Genomic DNA, 25,131 nt, shown 5'->3' with positions numbered 1-25,131 from the left:
CCCCTGGTGGCCTTTAGTGAGGCCCCCCACAATACACAACACGTGACAACACCCCCATCATCATCATAGCGCTGCTGTCAAACCCGCAATGGCTTCAAACGTGTGGCGGCCCTCACACCCCGATGATGTTTTATCAGCCAAAGTGGCGAAGCAACACTGCTCTAGCCGCGAGCAGCAATGTCCGACTCCAGCTACATGGCACGTTGTCATTGTGTCGTGATACATCTATACGCACTCCGGGTTTTCCCCTCCACATTTAGAAACGTGCATTTCGATTATTTCGATGACTTTGATGCTTATACATTTACAAGTGACGAGCCACTTTGCTAAGCTGTCACTTGTGGCCAGGTCGCTTCTGAAAAATAAGCTCATAGCTCAGTGAGCTTTGTCTGGTAAGATAAATTTTTGTTTAGTTGTATTTGTATATTTTCCACGTGATTTGTTTACCTTTCCTATGCTTTACACTCCTATGGTGGGTTTGTATCGTGTGTCGTTATAAAGTTATGACCCCGTGTCCCAACTGGGCATCTGTGAAAAAGAGCTTCATAGCTCATCGGATTCCTCCAGTAGACGGTTCATTGCTGGACGAGGGCTTCCCCACGCCGTGCGGGTTGTAGCGGGTTCTTTGACCATACTTCACCACACTTCTCGATGCCGGTAGGTGAAGGAGGGGAGCGTGGGCATGGCAGCATGGAAGTGCAGTACAACAACGGGCGTTGCCGTGCAACTCACCACGTAGCCCTGCGCAGTTGTCCAATACAAACCCAGCCAGTTGAGACAACCCAGCCAGTTGAGACAACCCAGCAAGTTGAGTCAACCCAGCCAGATGACACAACCCAGCCAGTTGAGACAACCCAGCCAGTTGAGACAACCCAGCCAGTTGAGACAACCCAGCCAGTTGAGACAACCCAGCCAGTTGAGGCAACCCAGCCAGTTGAGACAACCCAGCCAGTTGAGACAACCCAGCAAGTTGAGACAACCCAGCCAGTTGGGACAACCCAGACAGTTGAGACAACCCAGCCAGTTGAGACAACCCAGCCAGTTGAGGCAACCCAGCCAGTTGAGGCAACCCAGCAAGTTGAGACAACCCAGCCAGTTGGGACAACCCAGACAGTTGGGACAACCCAGCCAGTTGAGACAACCCAGCCAGTTGAGGCAACCCAGCCAGTTGAGGCAACCCAGCAAGTTGAGACAACCCGGCCAGTTGAGACAACCCAGCAAGTTGAGACAAACCAGCCAGTTGAGACAACCCAGCCAGTTGAGACAACCCAGCCAGTTGAGACAACCCAGCCAGTTGAGACAACCCAGCAAGTTGAGACAACCCAGACAGTTGAGACAACCCAGCAAGTTGAGACAACCCAGCAAGTTGGGACAACCCAGACAGTTGAGACAACCCAGCAAGTTGAGACAACCCAGCCAGTTGAGACAACCCAGCCAGTTGAGACAACCCAGCAAGTTGAGACAACCCAGACAGTTGAGACAACCCAGCAAGTTGAGACAACCCAGCCAGTTGGGACAACCCAGACAGTTGAGACAACCCAGACAGTTGGGACAACCCAGCCAGTTGAGACAACCCAGCCAGTTGAGGCAACCCAGCCAGTTGAGGCAACCCAGCAAGTTGAGACAACCCGGCCAGTTGAGACAACCCAGCAAGTTGAGACAAACCAGCCAGTTGAGACAACCCAGCCAGTTGAGACAACCCAGCCAGTTGAGACAACCCAGCCAGTTGAGACAACCCAGCAAGTTGAGACAACCCGGCCAGTTGAGACAACCCAGCAAGTTGAGACAACCCAGCAAGTTGAGACAACCCAGCCAGTTGAGGCAACCCAGCCAGTTGAGACAACCCAGCCAGTTGAGACAACCCAGCCAGTTGGGACAACCCAGACAGTTGAGACAACCCAGACAATTGGGACAACCCAGCCAGTTGAGACGACCCAGCAAGTTGAGACAACCCAGACAGTTGAGATAACCCAGCCAGTTGAGGCAACCCAGCCAGTTGAGACAACCCAGCCAGTTGAGACGACCCAGCCAGTTGAGACGACCCAGCCAGTTGAGACAACCCAGCCAGTTGAGGCAACCCAGCCAGTTGAGACAACCCAGCCAGTTGAGGCAACCCAGCCAGTTGAGACAACCCAGCCAGTTGAGACGACCCAGCAAGTTGAGACAACCCAGCCAGATGACACAACCCAGCCAGATGATACAACCCAGCAAGTTGAGACAACCCAGCCAGTTGAGACAACCCAACCGGTCGAGGTTTAGGTAGCGGGAATAGAGCTCGCATTTTTGATAATTGCACCAGCCGAGAATCCTCGGGTTGGCGTCGAAGGATTGACGCTGTGATGGCCCCGTTCGTGGATGCCACCTCGTGCTTGTGGGCAGCACCTGTGACCGAGACAATTTTTATCGCGCGGCTTCTTACGTTTCGGCGGTGGAGGCGTGGTGGTGGTGGGCAATGCAATAAATAAACTAAAAACTAAAACAAAGAACTAAACTATTATTTTATTTTACCAGGTAAGGCCCACTGAGCCCCTTCGCTCTTTTTCAGAAGCGACCTCGCCACAAAATGATAGCTCAACAAAGTGGCTTATCACGTGGACATTTATAACAGCCAATTGATCTTGAAGGTAAGTTTCTAAATGTGGAGGGAAAAGCCGGAGGGCCTGGAGAAAAATCCAGGCGTCAGGGTCGGGATCGGGTTCGATCCCACGACCTCTTGCATACCTGGCGAGGTAGTTAACATCTCGCCACCGCTCTGTCATATCAAGCGCACCCGGGCGCTGCGTCAGCATCCTCGAACAAAGCGACTCCCAGATGTGGCGCAGTCACGACCAGTTTACGTTGCGCGCGCGATGTCTCATGGCACGTTCCAGATGGCGCGCTTATCGCGTGGAGGGTTGAGGTTAAAATTGGGATGTAAGGCATTCTTCTGTGATGGCTACTTCCCTCTCACTGTAAACTATAAGTGGGGTTGTTTTTGGAAGCAGTTAACCGATGGAGGCATGGATCACCAGTTTAACTGTGAAACAAATAAATTGCACATAAGTGCATTTTTTTGGTGGTGTATCATCAACCATGGTCAATTATTATTTTTTTGAACGAATGCCTCCTAAGCAGTAGTTAACCTGTTTTTTTTTAAAGTAAGAACATTAAGGCGGTGGTGATTATACAGGCCCCGTAATCCAGCACTGGAGGCGACGGTTGGTGGATCACCGCGCAGATTTTGCGAAACTCTTACCGCTGGTGTCGAGGAGGTGCCATGTCCTGGCTTGCCAGGACTAATCTCCATCCGTTTCCATCTGTACGGGGAGATGTGACCGCTCCCCCTTACGCACGTGGATTTACTACAAGTATAAACACTCCTTCATTTGCTGAAAAACATCTTCAATTAATAACCCAATGAAGCAGGACCCTCCAAAGCAGTGTCATTGTACTCCGTGTGACTTTCCTGGGTAAATGAGTAATAACTATCACGTGATTGTAACGATGATTAGAATTATCGTTACAATCACATGATAGTTGTTAATTATAATCAAATGATTCGTCAGATGTATACTTTTGGAAAATCGCCACTGACAGCGTGCTGCACACTTGCGCGTTGTTTTCCCGAGCAGGCGTCGCACAGCGATGTTTAACAAACACATTGTCCTGCTGCGGAGGGAGCTGGTAGGAACGTCGGGTTGCTCGGTCAATGGCCAGGGTCCAACGGCCAGGGCGTGGTGTATTCCCGCAAATATGCCCGACTGTGAGGGCGGGCACAAGCCGGCGTGAGTAGGTTAAACGTTGAGTTTTATAAGGGCACCACGGGGTGACCAGCCCCTCCCCACCCAGCCCCACCCCTCCCACCCCCCACCCAGCCCCACCCTCCACACCCAGCCCCTCCCTACCCTCCCCTCCCCACTAAGCCCAGCCCCTCCCCACCCTCCCCACCCAGCCCCTCCCCACCCTCCCCTCTCCACCCAGCCCCATCCCTCCCATTTTTGGATTCACGACGGACGGACGGACACAATAATCCCCTGTGGGCTGGTGTAACCAGGAGGTTCCTACCAGTATAAACCGAGTCACTGAGTGGCGTCACGGCGCAATCGCTAAATCTGCACGCCGGATCTGTCGCAGATAAGATTCCCGAAACTGCTCACGTAAGCGTGTGGCCGGATTGCCCGCCCGCCCGCACGCTATCATTACGACGATGAATTATTTAAGGCTCGCGTCCCGAGTGAGAGGCTCTGCAGCAGGGGAAGGGGGGGGGGGGAATTAAATTCTACCTACGTTTTATATTTTTAAATATATATATTTAGATTTGAAACCCGTGTTTGATAAACGCACCTTATGACCGAAGCAATGTTTGCAGGTATAGGTGACGGAGCGCTTGGTAAATCTGTGAGTCTGTCTCGGCTTTGTTGTACTCGTTTGAATTTTGAATACTGCACGATGAGAAATATGATTGTGCTGCCGTGGTCTTTCGCCCTCCCCCCATGGTGTCTGTTTGTTGCTGCTGCTGCAAAATAAACGATTCGTTAACAAAGTCGTTGCAGGCATCGCCACACGTTCGCTGCTCGGCTATGACCGTCAATTGCGAGCACGTTGCATTCCCTTTGTGACGTCACGCGACTGAGTGCATTGTGGATGTTTGTGTGTGTGTTTTCCCCCCTTTTCCTCGTTGCAGACCTCATTGGAACTGACTTCTCGAAGATTTCGCAAAATTTGCAGGCTTTAGTGAAAGAGGTTAGTGCGCCTTGAGCTATTCAACTTTAATATGTATAAAAAAACAAAATACATGCAACATACTTCTGGAGACGTTGGATGATTTTTTCGAAAAATCTGCGTGCTGGTCTATTGTTAAGTGCGACCTATTGCTGACAATGACTTTGTCCATCATCTTCTTTCCTTTCCTTCTCTGCTCTCTAAAGTACAATGGGTCTGTGGAATCCTCCATCCTTATTTCTATGTCTGAGCACCCCGACCACATTATCTGGACCTTGAAGGTATTTCACACACAGCTTTAGCTTCGGTATAATCTCGCTCTTTCCCTCCTCCAATGCTTTTAATTTGCCCCCCCCCTCCTCCCCGTTTGTATCACTCGATCGCTCGCACAACTCACCACAACACAGCCACACGTAGAGACATCTCTTACAAAATCGCCTTGAATGCGCTACATTTTGCCGGATCTCAAAAGCTAAGCAGGTTTGAGCGTGGATCCTTCAATCCATCTGTGCGGGGTTTTGAGTGTTACGGTCATTCGTGGAGTTGACCAAACATCCAAATGCAGCAGCACCCTCCCGAACAGCGAGTCTTGAGACTCGGCAAGGCTTTTCTAAGTCGAGGGCATCACTATTATTTTAATTGTTGTTGTTGTTGTTGTTTTAAAACAGATAATATTTAACCACATTTGGACCCCTCTCCCCGACACAGTGAGCTGGAATGTTGTGCCGAGGTGAATCATTGGTCTATGGGAGGAGTTTGAGCAGAGGAATGGCATGGCGTGTGTGCGTGCCCACTCTCTCTCTCTCTGCAAGGGACGTAGTCTAATGTAAAAAACTTTCCACTAAAATAACATTTATTCGTGATTTAGTTTGGGAAAACCCACATATGAAGTTAAAACAACATTGTCTGCACTTTTTTATGTTCCAAAATTCAAATTAGTTCTTGGTTTGCACTCAAACCACAACCTGGAAAATCCAGTTTCTTGTGCAATGCACCCAGTGACATATTTACTCCTAACTCCCCCAATATATTGTTAGCTTAAGATGCCTTTGCCATACTTACTAATGTGTGTGCGTGTGTGCTCTCGTGCGTGTGTGTGTGTTTGTGGGGAGCGGTAGTGCAAGGGTTAGCGCACTGCGCTACGAACCCAGTGACCCAGGTTCGATTCCCGTTCACGGTGAACACCGGTGACGATTATCTGAACCTGTCCGGCGCCTTCACTAGGCCGACTCAACCTCAAACGAGTACCTGGTGCAATGTCTAAAACATCGCCACTAGGGAGACAAAGACGGCCAAGCGTGCTGCTGGCCACCCACCCACCCCCTCGCGTATCGTGCCGGTCTCAATACGGGGGGGGGATCTTAGGATATGGGGGGGGGGGCGCAGGGCGGGAGAGGAATCTTTGTCTTTGTGTGTGCACGTGCGCTCATGCGTGCGACACTCCCCCACAGGTGGCGTTGTACGAGGTGGGCTTCATCGTTTGCACGCTCATCGGCATCATCTTCATTGTGTTCATGCCGATCGTCGGCTTCTTCTTCTGCGTCTGCCGCTGCTGCTGCCTCAACTGCGGCGGGGAGATGCGTCAGCGGGAGAAGGACATCACGTCCTGCCGTCGGCACACGTTTGGCACCTTCCTGGCCATCGTCACCATCATCATGCTGTGGGTGGCCCCTTGGAACGACTCCCCCCCCCCGCCCCGCGAGCCTGTGCAGGCTCTCCAGGGCGATATCGGTCGCTTGCGCGCGACCAATGACCACCACCGCCCAGCGGCGCACGCGTTCTCCTCGGCGGAGAAGCCACGCCAGGGGCAGGTTCATTGCCTTAGAACGGTGCTCCTCTTCACTCGTTTTCGAGAGTGGCGCCACTTTTACCGATAAGACATCTTCAGTGTTATGAGGGCCGCCACACATTTGAAACCATCGGGGGTTTGACAGCAGCACGATGGTGATGATGATGATGGGGGGTGTTTTCACATTTGTCTATTGTCGGAGGCAGCAACATCAGGGCCCGCACTAAAGGCCACGAGGGGGGCCCGCCAGTGGCCCGCTGGCCTTGCAACGAAGAACGCTGCCTTAGACCCAGGGCCGGATTACGGCTATTAGCGACCTGCAGCTATTAGGAGGGGAAAGGGCCTGAGAATGGACGACATATTGCAAGCAAAAAAAAAGTATGAAGTCATCAAACATATTTATTTTTTCACCTGCGTCAAATGTACACTTTTATTCGATTCGAGGCACGTTAGATTCATAAAACATAAATCGGATTTCTCCCGGATAAGTAAAGATTCCGATTCACCCACGACACTTAATTTCTTTAAACATATATTTCCCACCTAGCCTCTTAGCTGTGGCAAAGTCCTGAACGATGTAATCGTAATTCGATGAAATTCAATATGGAGCGAAGGGCCTCCGAAATATGAGGGCCTAATGCCGTATTAGCTCATGGCAGGGGTCGGAAACCAAAATAACAAGAAGAGCCATTGTTTTCAGATCCATCACGAGACGCTGGATCCTTATTAAACAACGACACAAAGCAGCCCCTTAAAGAGCCGCGCATGTGCATCCGGAGCCGCAAGGTTGCCGACCTCTGACCTCTGGGTTCACCCGGCCCTGGCAGTACGAGTGGTTGCCAGAACCTTTCTGAAACCCGCAAACCACTTTTAACCCCAAAAAAAATATCAGCGGGCCAGCTCGGTCTACACGGAGCGATTCCCACGGCCTTGCAGACACTCCCCGTGTCCACGGTGTGGGAAGCCCTGCCTTAGCAAATGTCTCGGAATGCACCTGGGTCTCGTCAATTGTTGGGAGCATAAGCAGCGTTGAGCCTGGTTACTGCTTGGGTGGGAGACTGCTTTGGAATACCAGGTCTTCAGAATATGTACTCTTTGTGGTTCTTTCGGCAAAGTCACGTAGAAAGAGAAAATAATACATTAAATACTAGCATACGGACGTTTCAATTGCAACACAAGCAATCGTCATCAGGTATAACTGAAAGAGAAAACAAAACCTAGTCAACTTAGAAATATAATGTAATACAACACAGATAGTCGGCTAACATAACAGTCAACACCCTATCTTTTTTCAGAATATGTATTTATACTGGAGGAACCTTATGGGCTATGAAGCAGTTTTTGTTGGAGATGTCCAGTATTTTTCACAGATGTCCGCTTTCATAGGCTTGGGCTGTGAGGTGGCCAGAAATTGAAATCTTTGTTCTATTAGTTTGGGCTTATCTCCAGGAACTATGGACTCCTACCACAAGCCAAATGTTCAATAAGTAGAGGAATTGGCCAAACATCCCACTTCTCACAAGCCTTAAACCCAGTGAGAATTTCCTGGGTACAAAAAATATAGTATATAGTAGTTACGTATAATTTCTTTAGATATGAATACATGCACGTATACACTGTACAACATTGTATCCGTTGTAATTGTTGTTCGTATTATGATGCCATCATGTCGGCACTAAATGCTGTCAGGCTGTTTGCGCACATCCAGTTTGCCTGACGTGCACTCTTCCCCAATAACATAGCAAGATAAACAAAGATCAAAACCCCTCCATAATTTCACGTTGCTTACTACAGGGGCACGGAGTGCTGTTGGCGCGTACCCATGAGTGATAGCATTGTCACACGAGGGAGTGGCATGGCGAGTGCCACACCTGACTGACCGCCTTTGTCTCCCAAGTGGTGATGTTTAGACACCGTGCCATGCACGCCTTCAAGCCTGAGTTGACCTAAGACGAGTTCCGGTTACCCTCCATGCTGATGCTATCTGTCGCTGCAAATCCAGTTTGCCTCGTCAGTCAAAAATTCTGCTGGCAAACATTAGTCTGCAAGTGAACACGTCTGTTCATTATACATTTAAAGCAGACTTTTTGTCCGTACATTTAATATATATGATATTTTGATTTAAAGCTTTCGTGACTGCAGGGATTCATATGCTTGGTTCTTTCGGTAAAGTCACGTAGAAGGGAAATAATAAAATATAAAAAATATTAAACTAAAAATATAAAACAATATATATATTTTTCCCTTCTACGTGACTTTACCGAAAGAACCAAGAATATATATAATATTAATTGCCTTGGTATAAAACTTATGTCACTTGGTTCAGAACCGTGATAAAGCTAAGCACCGCATCATCCCATATACGGACACGTACCATGCACGGCGTGATACGCGTTTATACATTGCGTATCAAACAATTTACTTGTTTGACATCAGCACAATTGCATTTTGCTGCGTACGATGGCAAGCATTGTAAGAATGTTAGTTTAACCGAAAGAACCAAAGAGTAATTCCTGTAGTCACGAAAGCTTCAAATCAAGTTTGAACACGTAGGCTTTCGCGACCAATATCTTTCATAATACAGGAGCGCACAAGAGTTGTCATCACATCTACGGCTCTATTTAAGGAATGAAACAGGTGGACTTCTCCACAATTCTGGCTGTCGCCTGATGAAGCTAGTTGTAATTACTGGTGAAACGTCGTACTCAGATTGTAAATGTTGTGGCTTGGCTCTCCAACACACCGGTGTGCTGTACTAGTAGGGAACTGGCCACGTTCTGTTTACGTGACAAACCTTCCTAGTTGGCTGTGTCGGGTGGTGGCGGGTTTAACGACACATTTATATTTACGCGATCTAACCCAAAAAAAACCTGTATGCCAGAAAAATGTTGTTTGTGCAAGAAAAACTGTATTTTTCTGAAAAAGCAGCTTCAGACATCATGTTATTTTTCTTTGTTTGTTTTACTCTGCCAACGTTCAGCGCCGGGATCGCGTGCGCCTTCACAACAAACGAGCAGACGACGACGTCCATGAAGAAGTTGCCGAAGCTCGTGGCGGACAACCTGAAGGACCTGTCCACCTTCATCAGCGACATCCCCAAGGTTGACCCAACGCCTCCCTCGTGCTTCCCTCTGCATGTCCCACGCGGCTTCCCGGTGAACCACGGAACGTTGGGCCAACGCTGGTCCAGTGATTCAAACCGCGCGTGCCAACGTTGACCCGACGTCACACAGTGTCCTGTGTCTCGAGCAGAAAATCACATCCTGTTCCACAAAGCCCGTTGAAGGATTTACATTGAATTTAAGCTGTGCGTACATATTGGTTTTTCACCAAGTGCACGGTGTCCATTGTCGAGACTGTGTCTGTGTGTGGGGGGGGTTATCTCATGACCGCCTACCAGTCAGCTTTTGACAGTTCAAGATTCCTAACAGTCTGACGCAAGTGTCATGATGACATAGCCGCCATTTCGTTTTTTTCTTCATATTTTACCTGGAAAATTCCCGGATGGAATAGGTCGTTTGCAAGCGTGTCCGGCGCCTCAATTGACACACAGAGTACATAGCAAACGTGTAATGACGTCTATACAAATATATACACAGTAGTTAGTGGGGAATAAGTAAGTCTGTACATTTGTTATCGTGCAACCTTATGAGGCTAGTTCAGGGGTCGGCAACCTCTCAAAGAAGAAGAATAAGATACTTTTAATCGTCTTTTTGAACTTTTTTTGTCTTTGACCAAAATTGTTGGAGAGCCGCATCACACGCAGATGGAATAAACTGCGTCTATTTAGCCTTTGCCACCCTTAGTTATTCTTTAACAATACAGTTTGGCCGTACGTTTTCTCACCACCAATATATTCCGGCGTGACCCATATATATGTATGCCATCATAGTTACGACATTATCAGTGGCGTAAATTACGTTTAAGATTAAAGTTTTTTTTTTAAACTGCTGCCCTCAAGTCGGGCTGCTAAAGAACCGCGAGGGGGCAGCCCAAAGTGCCACCGCATGTCCCTGCAGAGCCGCGGGTAGCCGTACCCTGCTCTAATCCATGGCAAATGCGCGCTGATCACACTCAGTGAGCTCATTGGGACAACGCTGCCTTAAGTATCTTTTGCAAAGCTGGCTGAGAGTGGCGCTTGCTGTGTACGGAGCTGCTGCTTCTGCTGGTGCCGTGTGCGTGGTACGCCGATGCGACGTGCCCACCCACATCACGAATGGGAATGTCCACTCCGCTGGCTGCTGGCACGGCACCGCGTGCGATGTCACCGAGGTTGTGTTGCCCACTGCTGGTGCATGAGGACAGCTGGTGGGATGCAGTGGTGTAGTAACTACACTTTCAGTGGTGTAGTAACTACATTAGAAGTGGCGTAGTAACTACACTATCAGTGGTGTAGTAACTACACTATCAGTGGTGTAGTAACTACATTATCAGTGGTGTAGTAACTAGATTTTCTTGGTTCTTTCGGTAAAGTCACGTAGAAGGGAAATAATAAAATAATAAAAATAAAACATAATAAAATACAATTATGCAAATTACTTTGTCAATATGCAAATTCCTTTGTCAAGGCGCCCTTCCTCCCATAACCAAGCTTAAATATAAGCTGCCAAGCTTGGTGGTGTTCATTCAGACGCTGTCTTTCCGACAGACCTGTTCTTCACCTGAGGACGGCTGCTTGCGTTGTGGCCGAAACGTCGTGAGAATTGTATTTTATGATGTTTTATTTTTATTATTTTATTATTTCCCTTCTACGTCACTTTACCGAAAGAACCAAGACGATGAATCCCTGCAGTCACGAAAGCTTTAAATCGAAATATATCCCATGCTAGTTCTCAAGTGGGTCCCAACTCGTAGCTTTGGCCACAGTGGAGGGAGAGCAAGGCACCTCCCCTGCCTCCACGCTCGTTACGGCTCGTGGTGGGATGGGCTGGGCTGAGTGGCCGTGCTCCTTTACAGTTCATCGCCACCGTGTACATCCGTGAAAGCCCCTCTCTGCCACGCGATCCCATTCCAACGGGCAGCTCATCGTCCACCCTCATGGCAGTGTCACCGCTACGGTGTTGGGCCAGTGCCGCTCTTCGTTTCCTCACGGCCACTGACATGGCTCGGACCCGCTCTGTCCCAAGATCGGCACAAGGAGACCCCCTCCCTTCCTCCATCCATCCATCCATCCCTCCCTCCCTCCCTATCTCCATCCATCCCTCCTTCCATCCCTCCCTCTCTCCCTCCCTATCTCCATCCCTCCCTCCCTCCCTATCTCCATCCCTCCCTCGCTCCCAGGATTACTCAATTCCTCCTTCCTTCCACTAATTCCTTCCCAGTAATCTCAAAACGAAACATCTTATACATCGTTGACATAGGGTCCGTCCATAAATGACGTCACGCACCCAGGGGGGGGGGGGGGGGGGTCAGACATTTGTGACGAGGTGTGACGAGGGGGGGGGGGGTGAGAAATGTGAGGTCACATCAAAATGCGCAACTTTAAATAAATATAGACAACACGTTCTTCTTAATTAAATATACTTTTTGATAATTGTTTTCTCCTACAACATCAGAGTGCAGCGGCACATTTAATACGCACTACAATGACAATAGTTTAAAGCGATTTGAAGCATGTTTATTTTTTGGGAAGGGGCAGAGCTTTGTGACGTAATATTTGAGGGGGGGGGTCTGACTTTTGGTGACGCCGTGTGACGAGAGGGGGGAGGGGGTCAAAAATCGTCCAAAATCGCGTGACGTCATTTATGGACGGCCCTATAGGCATGCGGTTAGGTTATTTGAAGTCTGACCAATCATCTGGCATGCGCCCCGTTACCATCGTATCGCGACATGGTTGAGCATGTACAGTACGGTACTGTACGTGTATGGGTAACCATTGGGCACCATAGGTGTTACAGGCTGCTACAGGGCTACATTATGGGAAGCAGAGGGCATTGCAGCAAAATCCACTGTTGTACTGTACTTCCATGCGCCTCACCTACACTGCCCCCACACAATTGTAAGCGCGGTGAAATACGTTCAAATAACCTCCAGTGACCGCACGGCGTGGAGAGGATCTCATCCAGCAGTAGATTAACAGAGAGAGAGAGAGCTGCATGCATTGATTACAGGGGACAAGCATAATGGTGCATGTTGCACGCGCTACTGCAGCTTGGGACCCAAACGTTGATAAATGGTGACCGTGTGAGCTGCATGCGGCTGTTGTGGGTTTGTTCTGAACAACCATTGGAACCTCATTTGCCAGTAAAAAATATGATAATTGTTTTTTTACCCGTCCATCTGGTAACAAAACTGACACCTTTTTTTACAAGGAGTCATGTTTGCATAGACCACAATACCTGCAGTTATAATGCAAACAAAAAACATAACTCTGATAATGTGCACTGTCCTTGAAATTGATTTGTCCACACCCGAGACAGCTTTCCTTAGAGCCTAGTCTCACATGGGTTGGACCAGATGACTGCAGGTATTGTGGTCTATGCAAACATGACTCCTTGTAAAAAAGGTGTCAGTTTTGTTACCAGATGGAAGGGTAAAAAAACAATTATCTTGTTCTGAACAAGTCTGAAATGTGTCACTGATCATATCAAACGTGCCCTGTCCTCTTGCCTTTGCAGCAAGGAAACGACATCTTGAACCAGTACGGCACCTTTTCGGGTCTCGTTATGGGCCAGCTATCCTGTGAGTGAACACCAACACTGGTCAACGTGATGTTTTTTTGTTGTGTCTGAACAAGAAATTCAAGAGGCCGATGATTGCTGAGAATTTTCGTCAAGTGCCCGTGCGAATTGTTGACTTCCGTTTTAGGAATACCGTACGCTTAAAACAAGTAGGAAAAGCACCACGTCCATTTGAGGAGGTTGCTGTGATAGCAATAATAAATATGTGAATCAGTTCAAGCCTCCTGAAAATTGCGCGCCTAAAATGTCGCGTAATCTGGAATCCCCGCCCACTGTGAAAGCAGACGCTTCTCCTCCGTTGCAGCTCACTTCTGCTCGCTCCCTCCCTTTCTCGTCTCTCTTTTTTTACGATCAGTGGAAACAAGAAGATGCTCCGTGTAGTCGGCACTTTGCTTCGTTGATCATTTCGTAATTTTTTTTTAAAATTTTGCTTCATGTAAACCCCCACCTCTCGCTCACTCTCTCGCTCACTCTCTCGGTCACTCGTCTCTCCTCTCATCATCATCATCACCGCTGCCAATCTTGGGGGCCGTTCATAAATGACGTCACCCGATTTTGGACGATTTTTTACCCTCCTCCCCCTTCGTCACACGGCGTCACAAGAAATCAGACCCCCCCCCTCAAATATGACGTCACAAAGCTCTGTCCCCCCCCCCCCCCCAAAAAAAAAACATGCTTCAAATCGCTTTAAACTATTGTCATTGTAGTGCGTATTTAATGTGGCGCTGCACTCTGATGTTGTAGGAGAAAACATTTATTAAAAAGTCAATTTAATTGAGTAGAACGTGTTGTCTATATTTATTTAAAGTTGCGCATTTTGATTTGACGTCACATTTCTCAACCCACCCCCCCCCCCCTCGTCACACATCGTCACATATGTCTGACCCCCCCCCCCCCCCATGTGCGTGACGTCATTTATGGACGGCTCCTTGGCCCGGCCATTCCTTCTCCTCCTCCTGTTCCTGCCCGTCGCTCCTTAATTCCCGCAGCGCGTCTCGTTGTCTTGGGGATTTCCGTCCCAGCAATTCCTTCCCTTCCCCGCTAATCTTGGCCCCCTCTCGCGATGTGCCACGGGGTTAAAACGTTTCGTGAAACAGTACTGTAATCACAATCGTATAACCGTGCAATAATTACACATCGCATCATGTATCCTTTCGACATGACGCTACTGTCTCTTGCGTAAAAGAAAGTACTTCTCGTGTGTAAATTGCTTACGCCTGTACGGTTTTCAAAATGACGTATTGTGGACAGCCACTGCATTCACGGCCACGATTCGGCAAGGTCTTTCGAGCGCCTCGTCCTCTAATATATTCGATTAAACATTGCCGCCTGTCGTTTGCGTGCTTTGAACCATACGCACATTTCCCCAACATTACTGCGGGTGTCCTTTCTGTCGTCAGCCATCGATTCAACGGTCGGTGGATCTTTGCAGACAAGCATCGGCGATCAGGCAAGACCTCTGCAGTCAAGGGCTTTGGCTCTGTACGAAAGTAAGTGCCAAACTGGTGCACGCCTGCATTGCGGGTGAGAAGGAGAGGAAGTTTTATCGCCCAAATGTGCCAGCAATTTAAGGGCTTCTCTGATGGCCTCGGCCCTCTGAACTATCTACGGCATGGATGTATTTCGGAATTCTCGGGAATGAGTTTCAGAAATTATTTTTTCAAACTCGGGCATGGTCCGTACGAACGGATAGTGCATTTGTTTAAAAGAATGTAATGGGATGTGAATAACTGCTCATTTTAAATTGAAAAAAAGTCATTCGGTATTACCTTTTCACGGCTCACCTGTCCACATTTTTAATTAATTGGCTGAACGTTGCACGCGCGTGACAGTAGTTGGTCACGAGGAGGGATATTCGTGCGTGTGCGCCGGTTCTGAAATGCTCCTTAACTTTGTAAATCGTCCTCACAAGTCCAGCATTTCATGAGCAACGATGTTACTTTCCGAGCCGCGAAATGGATTCGGGCAATGACACCACACCCTATGACGTCACGTCCCACGCGGTGGAACGCGACGTCATCAACGTGGCTCAAAATCATACCTCTATCGCTGGATTTTATAGTAACGTTTTGGTTGTAGCGCTTGAATCGATTCGTGCGGTTTTCTACGGGGGAAAATCCCTCATAGCATCGCGACTTCAACACTTACTTCACACTTATTGGTCAATGTTTACAGGAGTTACTCTGTGACCTCATGTTACAGAGAATAGACGGATGGACAGAGCTGAGTATTGGATTTTCAGGATGTTTTGGCTTATTGATCATCCACCACGCAATCAGTGTATTAAGTTTATTAAGCGTTAACGGTTATGTTCCAGCTGTTCATGTCTCTCCCCGTGGTCGGGTGGATTTCTCTCCGGGCCCTCTGGTTTTTCCCTCCACATTTAGAATCAACATCACGTGTTTAGAGTATTTGGCTGCTTTACATTCCCAAGTGATAAGCCACTTCGTTGAGCTGTCGTTTGTGGTGTCGGTCCCTTCTGCAAAAGGGTTACACAGCTCAGGGGGCCTTACCAGGTAAAACCAAAAATAATGTTTTATAGTTCAGTCACACATTAGTTCAGCACATCGTTCGCGAGCGCCTGCCCATGCAGAAAATGGCCACGCAAATGTGCGCGCGTGTATACATGTGGCATGTGGGGAGCGGTGGTGTAGCAGTTCGCACACTACGAACCCGGCGACCCGAGTTCAGTTGCTGCTCATGTTCAACACCAGTGACGATTATCTGAACTGGTCGTGGGCCTCCCCCGAACTCTAATCAGCCTCAAATGATTAGCTGGTGCGGTGTGTAAAATAATCGCCACTGGGGAGACAAAGGCGGCCGGGCGTGGTGCCGGCTACCCACACCCCTCGCCCCTCGTGTCCCGTGCCGGCCTTCAGAGGTGCTCGCTAACATCATTTGCCCCGAAAGTCTGTTAAGGCTACACTTGGGGGATCTTCGTCTTTTACATACAACATGCTCACGTGTCCCACGTCTACCCTTTCCAGAGATGCAGAACATTTCGGCCACGTTACAAAACGTCGACAGCTCTCAGCGGAATCTACTGAGCGGCGTCGCCAAGCTCTCCGCGGCCCTTGAAGTAGAGCGGCAGAATCTGAGCGCGATCCTCGGCGCGTGTGGGCCCAACTGCGCCGCGACCTCTGCCAAGTTGACCGACCTCTCCATCGCCGGAAACTTCAGCAACGTAGGTGCCCGATACTCCCCGAAGCCGCACGACATCGCCCACAGCCCCGTTTTGCGTCGGCCCACCGCCGTACGTGGGCCCGAACGCTACCGAGGGTTTGGGGATTTGTGCCGAGTAGTGGTGACGCCTGAACTGGCAGTGACGCACACGATGGAAACGCGCGTCCTAGTTGGTTCCCGTTGAGCGGTAGCGTGTAATGCTTTGGTGAGCCATCCCGCCAACCCCCCCCCCCCTGCCCGCCCGCCCCCAATGCCATATCGGTCATGGGGGTTGTTTGCCCATACTTCACCACGTGGAGGGGGGGGAGGAGGGGGCTGCGGTGGTGCACAGGATCTGTGTGGATATCTCCACGTATGATAACCATGGTTGAGAATCACACTCAGGTCAGTGGGTTCGTAGCGCAGCGTGCTTACCACAGAGCCTCCGGATGTAAATGACTTGTTTTATAATTTACAGATGGCGAATCTGTCCGAACAAATTGCATCGGTGGACTCTGCTCTCAAGACCAACATCAGCGCGTTGGTGCTGGAGGTAGGAAAACCCTTGGCACTGGACTTTGCGCTAGTTCACAGCCAGTGGGCACATCCGTGTCCCCTCCAACTGATAATGCAGTATGCGTTAGCACATGTTCACATTGTTCGTGTAAATTTGGGGTTATTCCACGATTGTTGTTCTTTAACCACATCACTCCCCAACTTTTGTCAGCGCTATCAGCAACGTGTTTAACGGTTTACTCAACGTGCAACAACTTAAATCGATTATTATCATAGAGGAATCGATTGCTCTGTACATGATACACCCATCAAACCATGCCCGCAAGTATTGGTGTTTCGCGTGTGATCATTTTTGCAAAACGCAAAATAACGGCCAATTCTTGAACTGTATTGTGATCCTGAATCGCGACGACTCATCGAATCGTGATGGGGGGGAAATTGTGACATGCCGGGTGGAAAGCCTTGTTTTATAATCATAGTGTGGAGCGGTTGGGGGCTTAAAAAAATGTAATTTTTTGGAAATGATTGTGAAATTCACAATGCAAATGCGTGTTTTTCCCCGTGTTTTTTTGTTTGAGAATGCAAAAGACTTTGCACGCTTTGCCAGTTGTTTGATGTGAACCCGACTGGCTTGCCGCTTGTCTCCACCACAGGGGAACAAAACCATCGCCGACATCCCGTCGCGAGTGAAGAACGAGACGGGGGCTGCAGTGGCAGGTACGAGCAGAGGGGTGGCGCTCACAGCGCGGATGTGTAACGCTTGCTCTGTCGAGTTGTGTGTCACGTGTATGCGTGTGGAACTTCTTTCGCACCGCACGTAGCCAATGCATTTTTTTTTGTCGGGGGGACAAACGTCTTTGGTATTTCCATCGCTGCTTGTGCTGTGTTCGCATTTTGGCGTTCTCTAGTCTGAGACTGGTGAGACTAGGCCATAAAGGAGCCTGTCTCTGGTGTCGGCCAATCAGTTTCAAAGACGGAGCATACATTATCATCAAACGATATTTGTGTTGCATGTTTTGCCACAGATATTTGTGGATAATGCAGACTCAACGCAATGGGTAGCATCCAGAAGCATCCAGCAGCATCCCAATGCCTTGTGTGATGATGTTACGCCGAGGCAGCGGTACAACCACTAATTTCTACTCGCGCGACTTAGTTCTGTTCACTCGATCACGTTATATCCAATTCGCATCCGCGTTTTAAAAAAAGTGTTCCCTGTGATACATTCATCATCGCGTTCTATCCAATTCGCGTTATGAAAACAACACGCATGTTTCCATGGCCCAATATCCATATGCTGTGCATTATCCGTGTTTAACTCGTTTGATCCAGGAAACCCTTCGGTTACCAAATGCGCCATATGATCAGGTGTTGGCAGTCCTAGTTTTTTTTTTTAGAATCTAGAGACTGGAGGAATCTGATGAGCAACGAAGCTCTTCCTAACAGACGTCCATCGTCAACGCAATGACTTGTGATTTTTTTTTTTTAAGTCGTGAAAGAATATGAATTGCTCTGCCGTTTCTCTCCACCCCACAGACGCTCAGAAACAGTTGGATAACATCAACGTCACCGTATCCAACATCCGGACAGATATCTTCGACAAGTTTTTACAGTCCAACTTCAGCGTTCAAATCAATTCCATAAACACCAGCATCACTCCTGCGCTCAACCAGTTTCCAGATTATGAGCACTACCGGTGAGTCGCACACACTCACAACCCCTTGAGGAAATGAGTTTAGGTGTATTTTTTGGCGTGGAAAAAAAGACATCTGTAAATTTAATTGTAGCTACCGTTGTGTGAAGACATCTTTCCACGCTGCAGTGTTGATCATGGCGGTTGTTTGGCCATACTTCACCATGCTGAAAGGAGGGGGCCTCAAGACCGGTTCAGATGTCGCTCGCCACTGATGTTAGTGGGAATCCAACTCAGGCCTCTCGCTTTATAGCTTGGGCCGCTTAGGCCGCTTGGGCCCTGTCACTGCGAACATTGGGGCCACGTCACCACTGCTAAGACGCGTGAATACAAGTATGGTACCGTGTCCTCAAATTTAATCTCCGTGGCTCTGCTTGAATACAGATCCGCCTCAGCTATCGCCATTCATATGTTAATGTATTATTATGATCATTGCTATGCATTCATTCGGGGTGGCGATGGCGGTTACGAAAGCCACGGCATCGACCCCGTGCAAATGACGACTTTGGTGTTCACTCACTCACTCGAGGCACGTTGCCAGCTGTGTCTGCATGAGCGGCTTCGCGTCCTTCCTTGGCGAACGCTTCCTATGACCATGAAGTCACAGACACCTGTGACCAATTGACCCCGGAATGTACCTGACCTCGTCAGATCTTCGAAGCTAAAGCAGGGTGGAGCCTGGACAGCCGATATAGCCAGTGGAGGGTGGAGCAGCAACATCCACTGTTGGTCGAAACTGCGATGCTTCTGCGCCTATGCTCCCTGCCTTCACCAACCCCACTTTGAACTGATCAGTGTGGTGGAAAATGGTCAAAAAACCCTTGCGACCGATGCAGACATGGGGAGGCCCTCGTTCAGCATCCATCATTGGGAAGATCACTGGGAACAAATAATGGGAACATGCAGGGTTTAGGAAAGGTTTTCTCTACCATTGACCACGTTAACGCTATCGATCGGATTCCGTAAAAGACCAATAAATATCAGATATCATTGGACTGACAAAAGCTGTACGTGCGCGTGTAGAAGCTCCTGCCAGATTAGCGGAGTGGCGCCGCAATTTTGACGTTTATTCTCCTCCGTCCGCTCACGCACACCCGCACACACACGCACACACACGCACACACACGTACACACGCACGCACACGTACGCACACCTGCGCACACACACGCACACACACGTACACACGCACGCACACCCGCGCACGCACATGCACACACGCGCACACACGCACACACACACACGCGCACACACGCGCACGCACACCCGCGCACACACACATGCACATGCGCACACAGATGGATCGCCGGCGTGGTACTCTGCTGCATGATACTCGCCATCTGCCTCATGAACATCCTGGGCCTGCTGTTCGGCACGTGTGGCTACGACACACATAAGGGTCCCGTCGACCGCGGCTGTGCCTCAAACTGCGGGGGATCCTTCCTGATGGCGTGAGTCCTCGCATTTGTAATAAAAACACTGCGATAATTTTCTATTGTCGTTGATTTATATGGACCCCTAAGAAACGCTGGCCACCCCCATATCCTGCCTCTTGAAGATCAGAACCCCCCCCCCCCACCCCCCTGTAAGCCGCTGCTGAGCACGACACAGCTGACTGAGTTAACATTTCAGCACTTGGCTTTATTGGAGAAATATAAGTCCTTCTATTTTTTCCTCTCAACAATTTTTCTTCTTCCAGAAAGTGCACGTGGTGCCATAATAATTATTCATAATAATACTGATGTTTAGGTTTGTATCGCGTCGTTCACGCAAATTGCCCTTAGATTTTTTTGGCGAAACCAACCGAGTCACCATTTCTGCTGCCCCCCCCCCCCCCCCCGTAGCTCCGTTGGCCTGAGCTTCATCTTCTCGTGGATCCTCATGATCTTGGTGACCATTCTCTTCTTTTCCTTCGGGAACGTCCACAAGCTGCTGTGCGAGCCCCTTGCCAGCAAGGACTTCCTGAAGGTGCTTTGTGCATTCACCTTTGTAATCAATCATGCTTTCATCACAATAATAATGATAATGGTGAGATTTAAAACCACCGAAGACCAAATCGCCCGGAATGCGCCCAATATCGTCAGATCTTGGAAGCTAAGCAGGCTTTTGCTTAGATATTTTTGGGATTGACGACCACCACGCATGAAACAGGTGTCATATGTTGACAGTCTGTTTTGTAGAAAAAAATCTATTGTTGTGCTGTACTTATGCTCCCACTTACATGCTCCCAACTTTCACCGACCGGCACTGACCAACATGGTGAAGTACGGTCCAATATCCCTCCACACAGATCTGCACATTGTGGGAATAAGCGGGACCCAGGGCCGGATCAAGGCGTGGGGCTTTAGGAGCTGCAGCCCAGGGGCCTTCGCCAGCTGGAGGGCCTCCAGAGATGAAGTGAAAAGTTATTTCGTTTGTGAATGCCGAATTTTATTTGTTTGTTAGCCTTGTAAAAAAAATAATAATTTTCTTTAACTTTGTTTTCCTTTTGAAAATATTACTGTGGGCCTCACAGGACCTGTAGCCCAGGGACCTACAAAATATTAATCCGACCCTGGTGGGACCCTAAAATAAAATAAAATAATTCGATAAAATGCATGGAAAAATAGAGCCTTTGGCACTTTTGGACGAGCCACCCTCTAGATAGAAACATTTTTGTTGTGTTTAGTTTGTTGTCCTTCCCTTGCACCTTCAATTAGCACGGTCAACTGCATACGGTGCGAAAGAAGGTCATCATACATACATTACCGTTGAGAGAAGTTCATCATACATACATTACCGTTGAATTAATCGAATTTTTGTCACTGGTCTGCTCAGCACTGTTTCCAAGTAGCAATGTCATTCCATGTAGCAAGGAAGATCACGAGCAAAGGGAGCATTTAGCAATGTATGTGTTGATTTATTCTCTTTGGAAACATGGCATAAAAATGTGGAGGCATATATGTGGTGATTGTGACAATCAAAAAAGACACAGCAAGCCACAGGCGTTTCATTGCCAAGAAAAATAAGTGTCTGAGAACCATTTGGCAGATGTTTTGAAGATATTTTGCTGATGTTTTTTATTATTATTTACGTAAACTTTTTTTTTTTATTCCCGCAGCATCCATAGTCAATCGGCAGGGCGCTTTGTAGTGGAGTGAAGTGTGGGTGATCCTACCTCTCCAGAGGGGGTCTCTAAAACACCTTCTTGAGGCCGCTGTTCCTCCAGCAGTGGCATTGAGCAAGGAATTACAGGGCTGAACCTTTACCTTTGTATGGTATTGTAGGTGTTTCCTTATATTAGCCGATGCTGCTGCTATTTTCTCTGTTACTCGAGAACAAATCTGAAAGGCAAGATATGTCTTTGGACTATGTTTTTCTTTCTTTCTCTTGCCTAAACATAGTCAACAAATAAATGAAGTTGTACGTGGTACGTATATAGCCTCGCAACTCCTCTTTTGCTGTGTTTGTTTTTTGTGTTTTAGTTCGCGGACTCGATGGCATTTCCAGGAATCCCTACGGGAAACAACTCTATCATTCTACGGCTGCTCAACATGAACGGCAGCGTGAGCACGCTGGACATATACAAGTGAGCGTGTGCGCGAGTGCGTGTGCGCGAGTGCGTGAGCACGCCCGTCCCGCGCCCACGGCCACCGCCACTCGGCGCGTCGCCGACCATTTGCCCGCCCGCGCGCGGAAAAAAGGTCACATTGGTCGCGTCGGGGGCATTTACTTTTTAAACGCCGGACGCGCGTCTTCTATTTGGGGTCGCGCCGCGGCGTAGTTCGGCTACCACGTGTCTCCCCACGTGTCACTCCGCGCGCGCGGGCAACGCGCGGAGGAGCCCTCTGTCGGGAACCGAGTCGAGCCGCTCGCTTTCTCCCTCGATTTGTACGGCGACGTTGGCCGCTGCCCGGTACCGATGACGAGCCGGGCACGGCGACGGCGGCAGCGTCTGCCGCCGCCGGTGCTTCGTGACCGAGGGAGAAAGTCGAGTGGGTGAGTTCAGTTCTTGACGAAGCTGTGCGGGCGCGTGGATCAAAACGTCGGACATCATGCCGAGCATGTCGGAGTTTGCTGCCGTTCACTTGCCCGTGTCGCGGAGAAATTGACAGCTGTTGTCTCCTTCTCTAGTGGCTGCGCTAAGAACGGTGGCACTTACAGCGTGCTTAATTTGGAGACGCAGTACAACCTCGACAACTACCTGAACATCACGAAGGTAGTGATGAATGTTTTTGTGCCGCGTGCATTCAAACAGTGAGTGGGTGGTGGAGATTGGAACGTCCGTGGATCACAATTCTGCTCAAAAATGGAGGGACATTTTGTAAACGGGGGGAGGGGGGGGGGGGTTGGGTAGGCCGATCGTCGTACTTGTGTCCGGTTCGTAATTTTATCGAGGGTTCTTTTTCATACTCGTGGTCGAAAAATGTTAGGGTACGATACAAGTTGGTCCCGCGAAATCATTAAGCTAACATTTATAAATACAATACAGTATTGAAACGGGTGATTGTTTATCATTTGCTTCACAAAGACCAGAGTTGTTTGGTAAAACTAAGTCAATATCGACGTTTAATGTTTTTCTACCATCGAGTCAGTGTGATGGACGGCTACGACGTCATTGTGAGTGTGTAATAAGTATCGCTCTTATTAACCCACAGTACGAGGGGGATCTTAATAAAGCACTAGAAAAGATGAACGTGTCATTCAGTGACATCAAGCTTCTGAATGCTGCAGGGCAGGAGAGCTTAAAAAACTTCTCTGACAATGGCTTGAACAACATCAACTTTTCCACATTTTTCACAGAGGTAAGTTATTGTTAATTTGCTTCATTAACCAGGTGAGAGTGTGTTCCACCATTGTGTATTGTCAGAGACGCACCGTATCGTCGCTCTACACGTGTGTGTCGTGTACGCACGGTCACAGTTGTCGCGATCTCTCTTTCCATTCGCAGATCGACAAGGGTGTGGTGAAACTGAACTTGTCTCAATTCGCGATGGAGTTGAGAAACATCTCCAGCAACGTAAGTGGAACAAGCGCGCGGTTGGAGCGTTACGGGTATTTCTCATCAAATTGTCGCCCCCCGCCTCACCCCCCCCCCCTGCCCCTTGTAATCGCCGTAGTTATTGTAACAACGGGCATGCGCGTTGTGTGGTTTTCACGTTGGCGATGCGCTCGTTGCTAACGCAAGTTCTTTTGATTTCGGTAGTCTGCCATTAACGACTCGGCAAATAATCTGGAACGGATGGACAGACAACAAGTGGTGCCCTTGCAAGGAAAACTGGTAATGAATCTGTGTTGTTGTTGTTGTTGTTTTGCTGCCTTGTTCAAGCTCACATTTGGTGTTGACAAATCTGCAGGAATTGATCTACTCGTGCAATTTGTACTTTAACACGTAGTAGGCTCTCGTGACCAATATTATCCGTAATAGAGGTTCTTTTGGGTGAGATCATATACTTCTCTCCCTTGTTTACATTAAAGTATTTATCTCGAGTGACTAGTTCTACCTTGCTGTTATATCGTTTTCTGCATTGTTTGTTGATCTAACTTGCTGACCGCCCCGACTGGACAGCTGGAAAAAAAACATCTTCATAGCTTCTCGCATTCCTCCAGAACAAATAAAGATTCTGATTCTGTCAAAGGAGCAGGTTTTCCACCATACTGACCACGTGACGTGTTTATTGTCACTTTGAAATAATTGGCGCTTGCCAATTTTTGCAACAACCAAAAAACAACAAAATTGAAGAATGGCTTCTCGTCTCAATGGGCTCTACTGGGGAAATAAATCTCGGATTCTGATTTTTTCCCTCCATGGGCATACTTTTCATTCTCTTAGTTCTTTCGCTAAAGTCACGTAGGTAAAAAATGAAATTAAAATTAATAAAAATAAAACAATAAAATCACGACGTTTCGGAGGCAACACAAGTCTCCGTCACAGCCAGATTTGCTGCATCAAGTGATGCAGCTAATCTGGCCGTGACGGTCCCACCTGATGACGGAGACTTGTGCTGCCTCTGAAACGTCGTGATTTTATTGTTTCATTTGTATTAATTTCATTTTTTACCTACGTGACTTTACCGAAATAACTAAGAGTATGAATCCTTGCAGTCACGAAAGCTTAAAATCTAGAAATACTTTTCATTGGCGGCTCGTGACATGTCCACTAGGTGGGGCTGTTGTGAGTGATCTCTGAAAAAGACGGTGTTCTCATTAAGACAAACCTCGTCATGTTATTGGCCTTCCCGTGAAAGTGATGTCACTCTCTTATCTACCAACGGTAGGCATTCGTAAACAATATGAAACTAAACAACAAAGCGCTCAAATACTACTCTTAGGTTTATTTTCGGTAAAGTCACGTAGGTAAAAATAAAAATAAATAATGGAAATAATAGAAATAAAATAATAAATCACGACGTTTCGGAGGCAACACAAGCTTCCTTCATCAGGTGGTAAAAGGCACAGCAAAATAACTGTAGTGGGAGTTATTTGTGATGGGGCATTAATATATAGGGGGGAGGAGCCAAGGGGGATGGGTGCAGGATGGGGGGGTGGGGTTTGGGGTGTGGGTGGAGCCAGGTAGGTCAAGGTGGTACGAAAAGACAGGTGGTACTAAAAG

The 25,131-nt window shown here is 48.4% G+C and overlaps 1 protein-coding gene across 2 annotated transcripts in view; it reads left to right on the top strand.

Moving 5' to 3' along the window:
* The window catches only part of LOC144717565 (prominin-1-A-like), a 46,933-nt gene that overhangs the window by 9,780 nt on the left and 12,022 nt on the right, over positions 1-25,131 (top strand). For both annotated transcript variants that reach the window (XM_078592985.1, XM_078592984.1), the window contains exons 2-17: positions 4,664-4,722; positions 6,153-6,361; positions 9,471-9,591; positions 13,108-13,171; positions 14,571-14,660; positions 16,158-16,354; positions 16,811-16,885; positions 17,502-17,565; positions 18,385-18,544; positions 19,838-19,990; positions 20,384-20,507; positions 22,004-22,107; positions 22,653-22,737; positions 23,177-23,323; positions 23,470-23,538; positions 23,725-23,799. In XM_078592985.1, the coding sequence (XP_078449111.1) occupies positions 4,664-4,722; positions 6,153-6,361; positions 9,471-9,591; positions 13,108-13,171; positions 14,571-14,660; positions 16,158-16,354; positions 16,811-16,885; positions 17,502-17,565; positions 18,385-18,544; positions 19,838-19,990; positions 20,384-20,507; positions 22,004-22,107; positions 22,653-22,737; positions 23,177-23,323; positions 23,470-23,538; positions 23,725-23,799 (1,796 nt within the window). The remainder of the gene's footprint in view (positions 1-4,663; positions 4,723-6,152; positions 6,362-9,470; positions 9,592-13,107; positions 13,172-14,570; positions 14,661-16,157; positions 16,355-16,810; positions 16,886-17,501; positions 17,566-18,384; positions 18,545-19,837; positions 19,991-20,383; positions 20,508-22,003; positions 22,108-22,652; positions 22,738-23,176; positions 23,324-23,469; positions 23,539-23,724; positions 23,800-25,131) is intronic.

The sequence above is a fragment of the Lampetra planeri genome, chromosome 4, assembly GCF_965212315.1.
Source record: "Lampetra planeri chromosome 4, kcLamPlan1.2.h2, whole genome shotgun sequence".
Lineage (NCBI taxonomy): Eukaryota > Metazoa > Chordata > Hyperoartia > Petromyzontiformes > Petromyzontidae > Lampetra > Lampetra planeri.
Note: the sequence above shows the minus strand (reverse complement) of the source record. Positions and strands in the feature narration are given on the sequence as shown.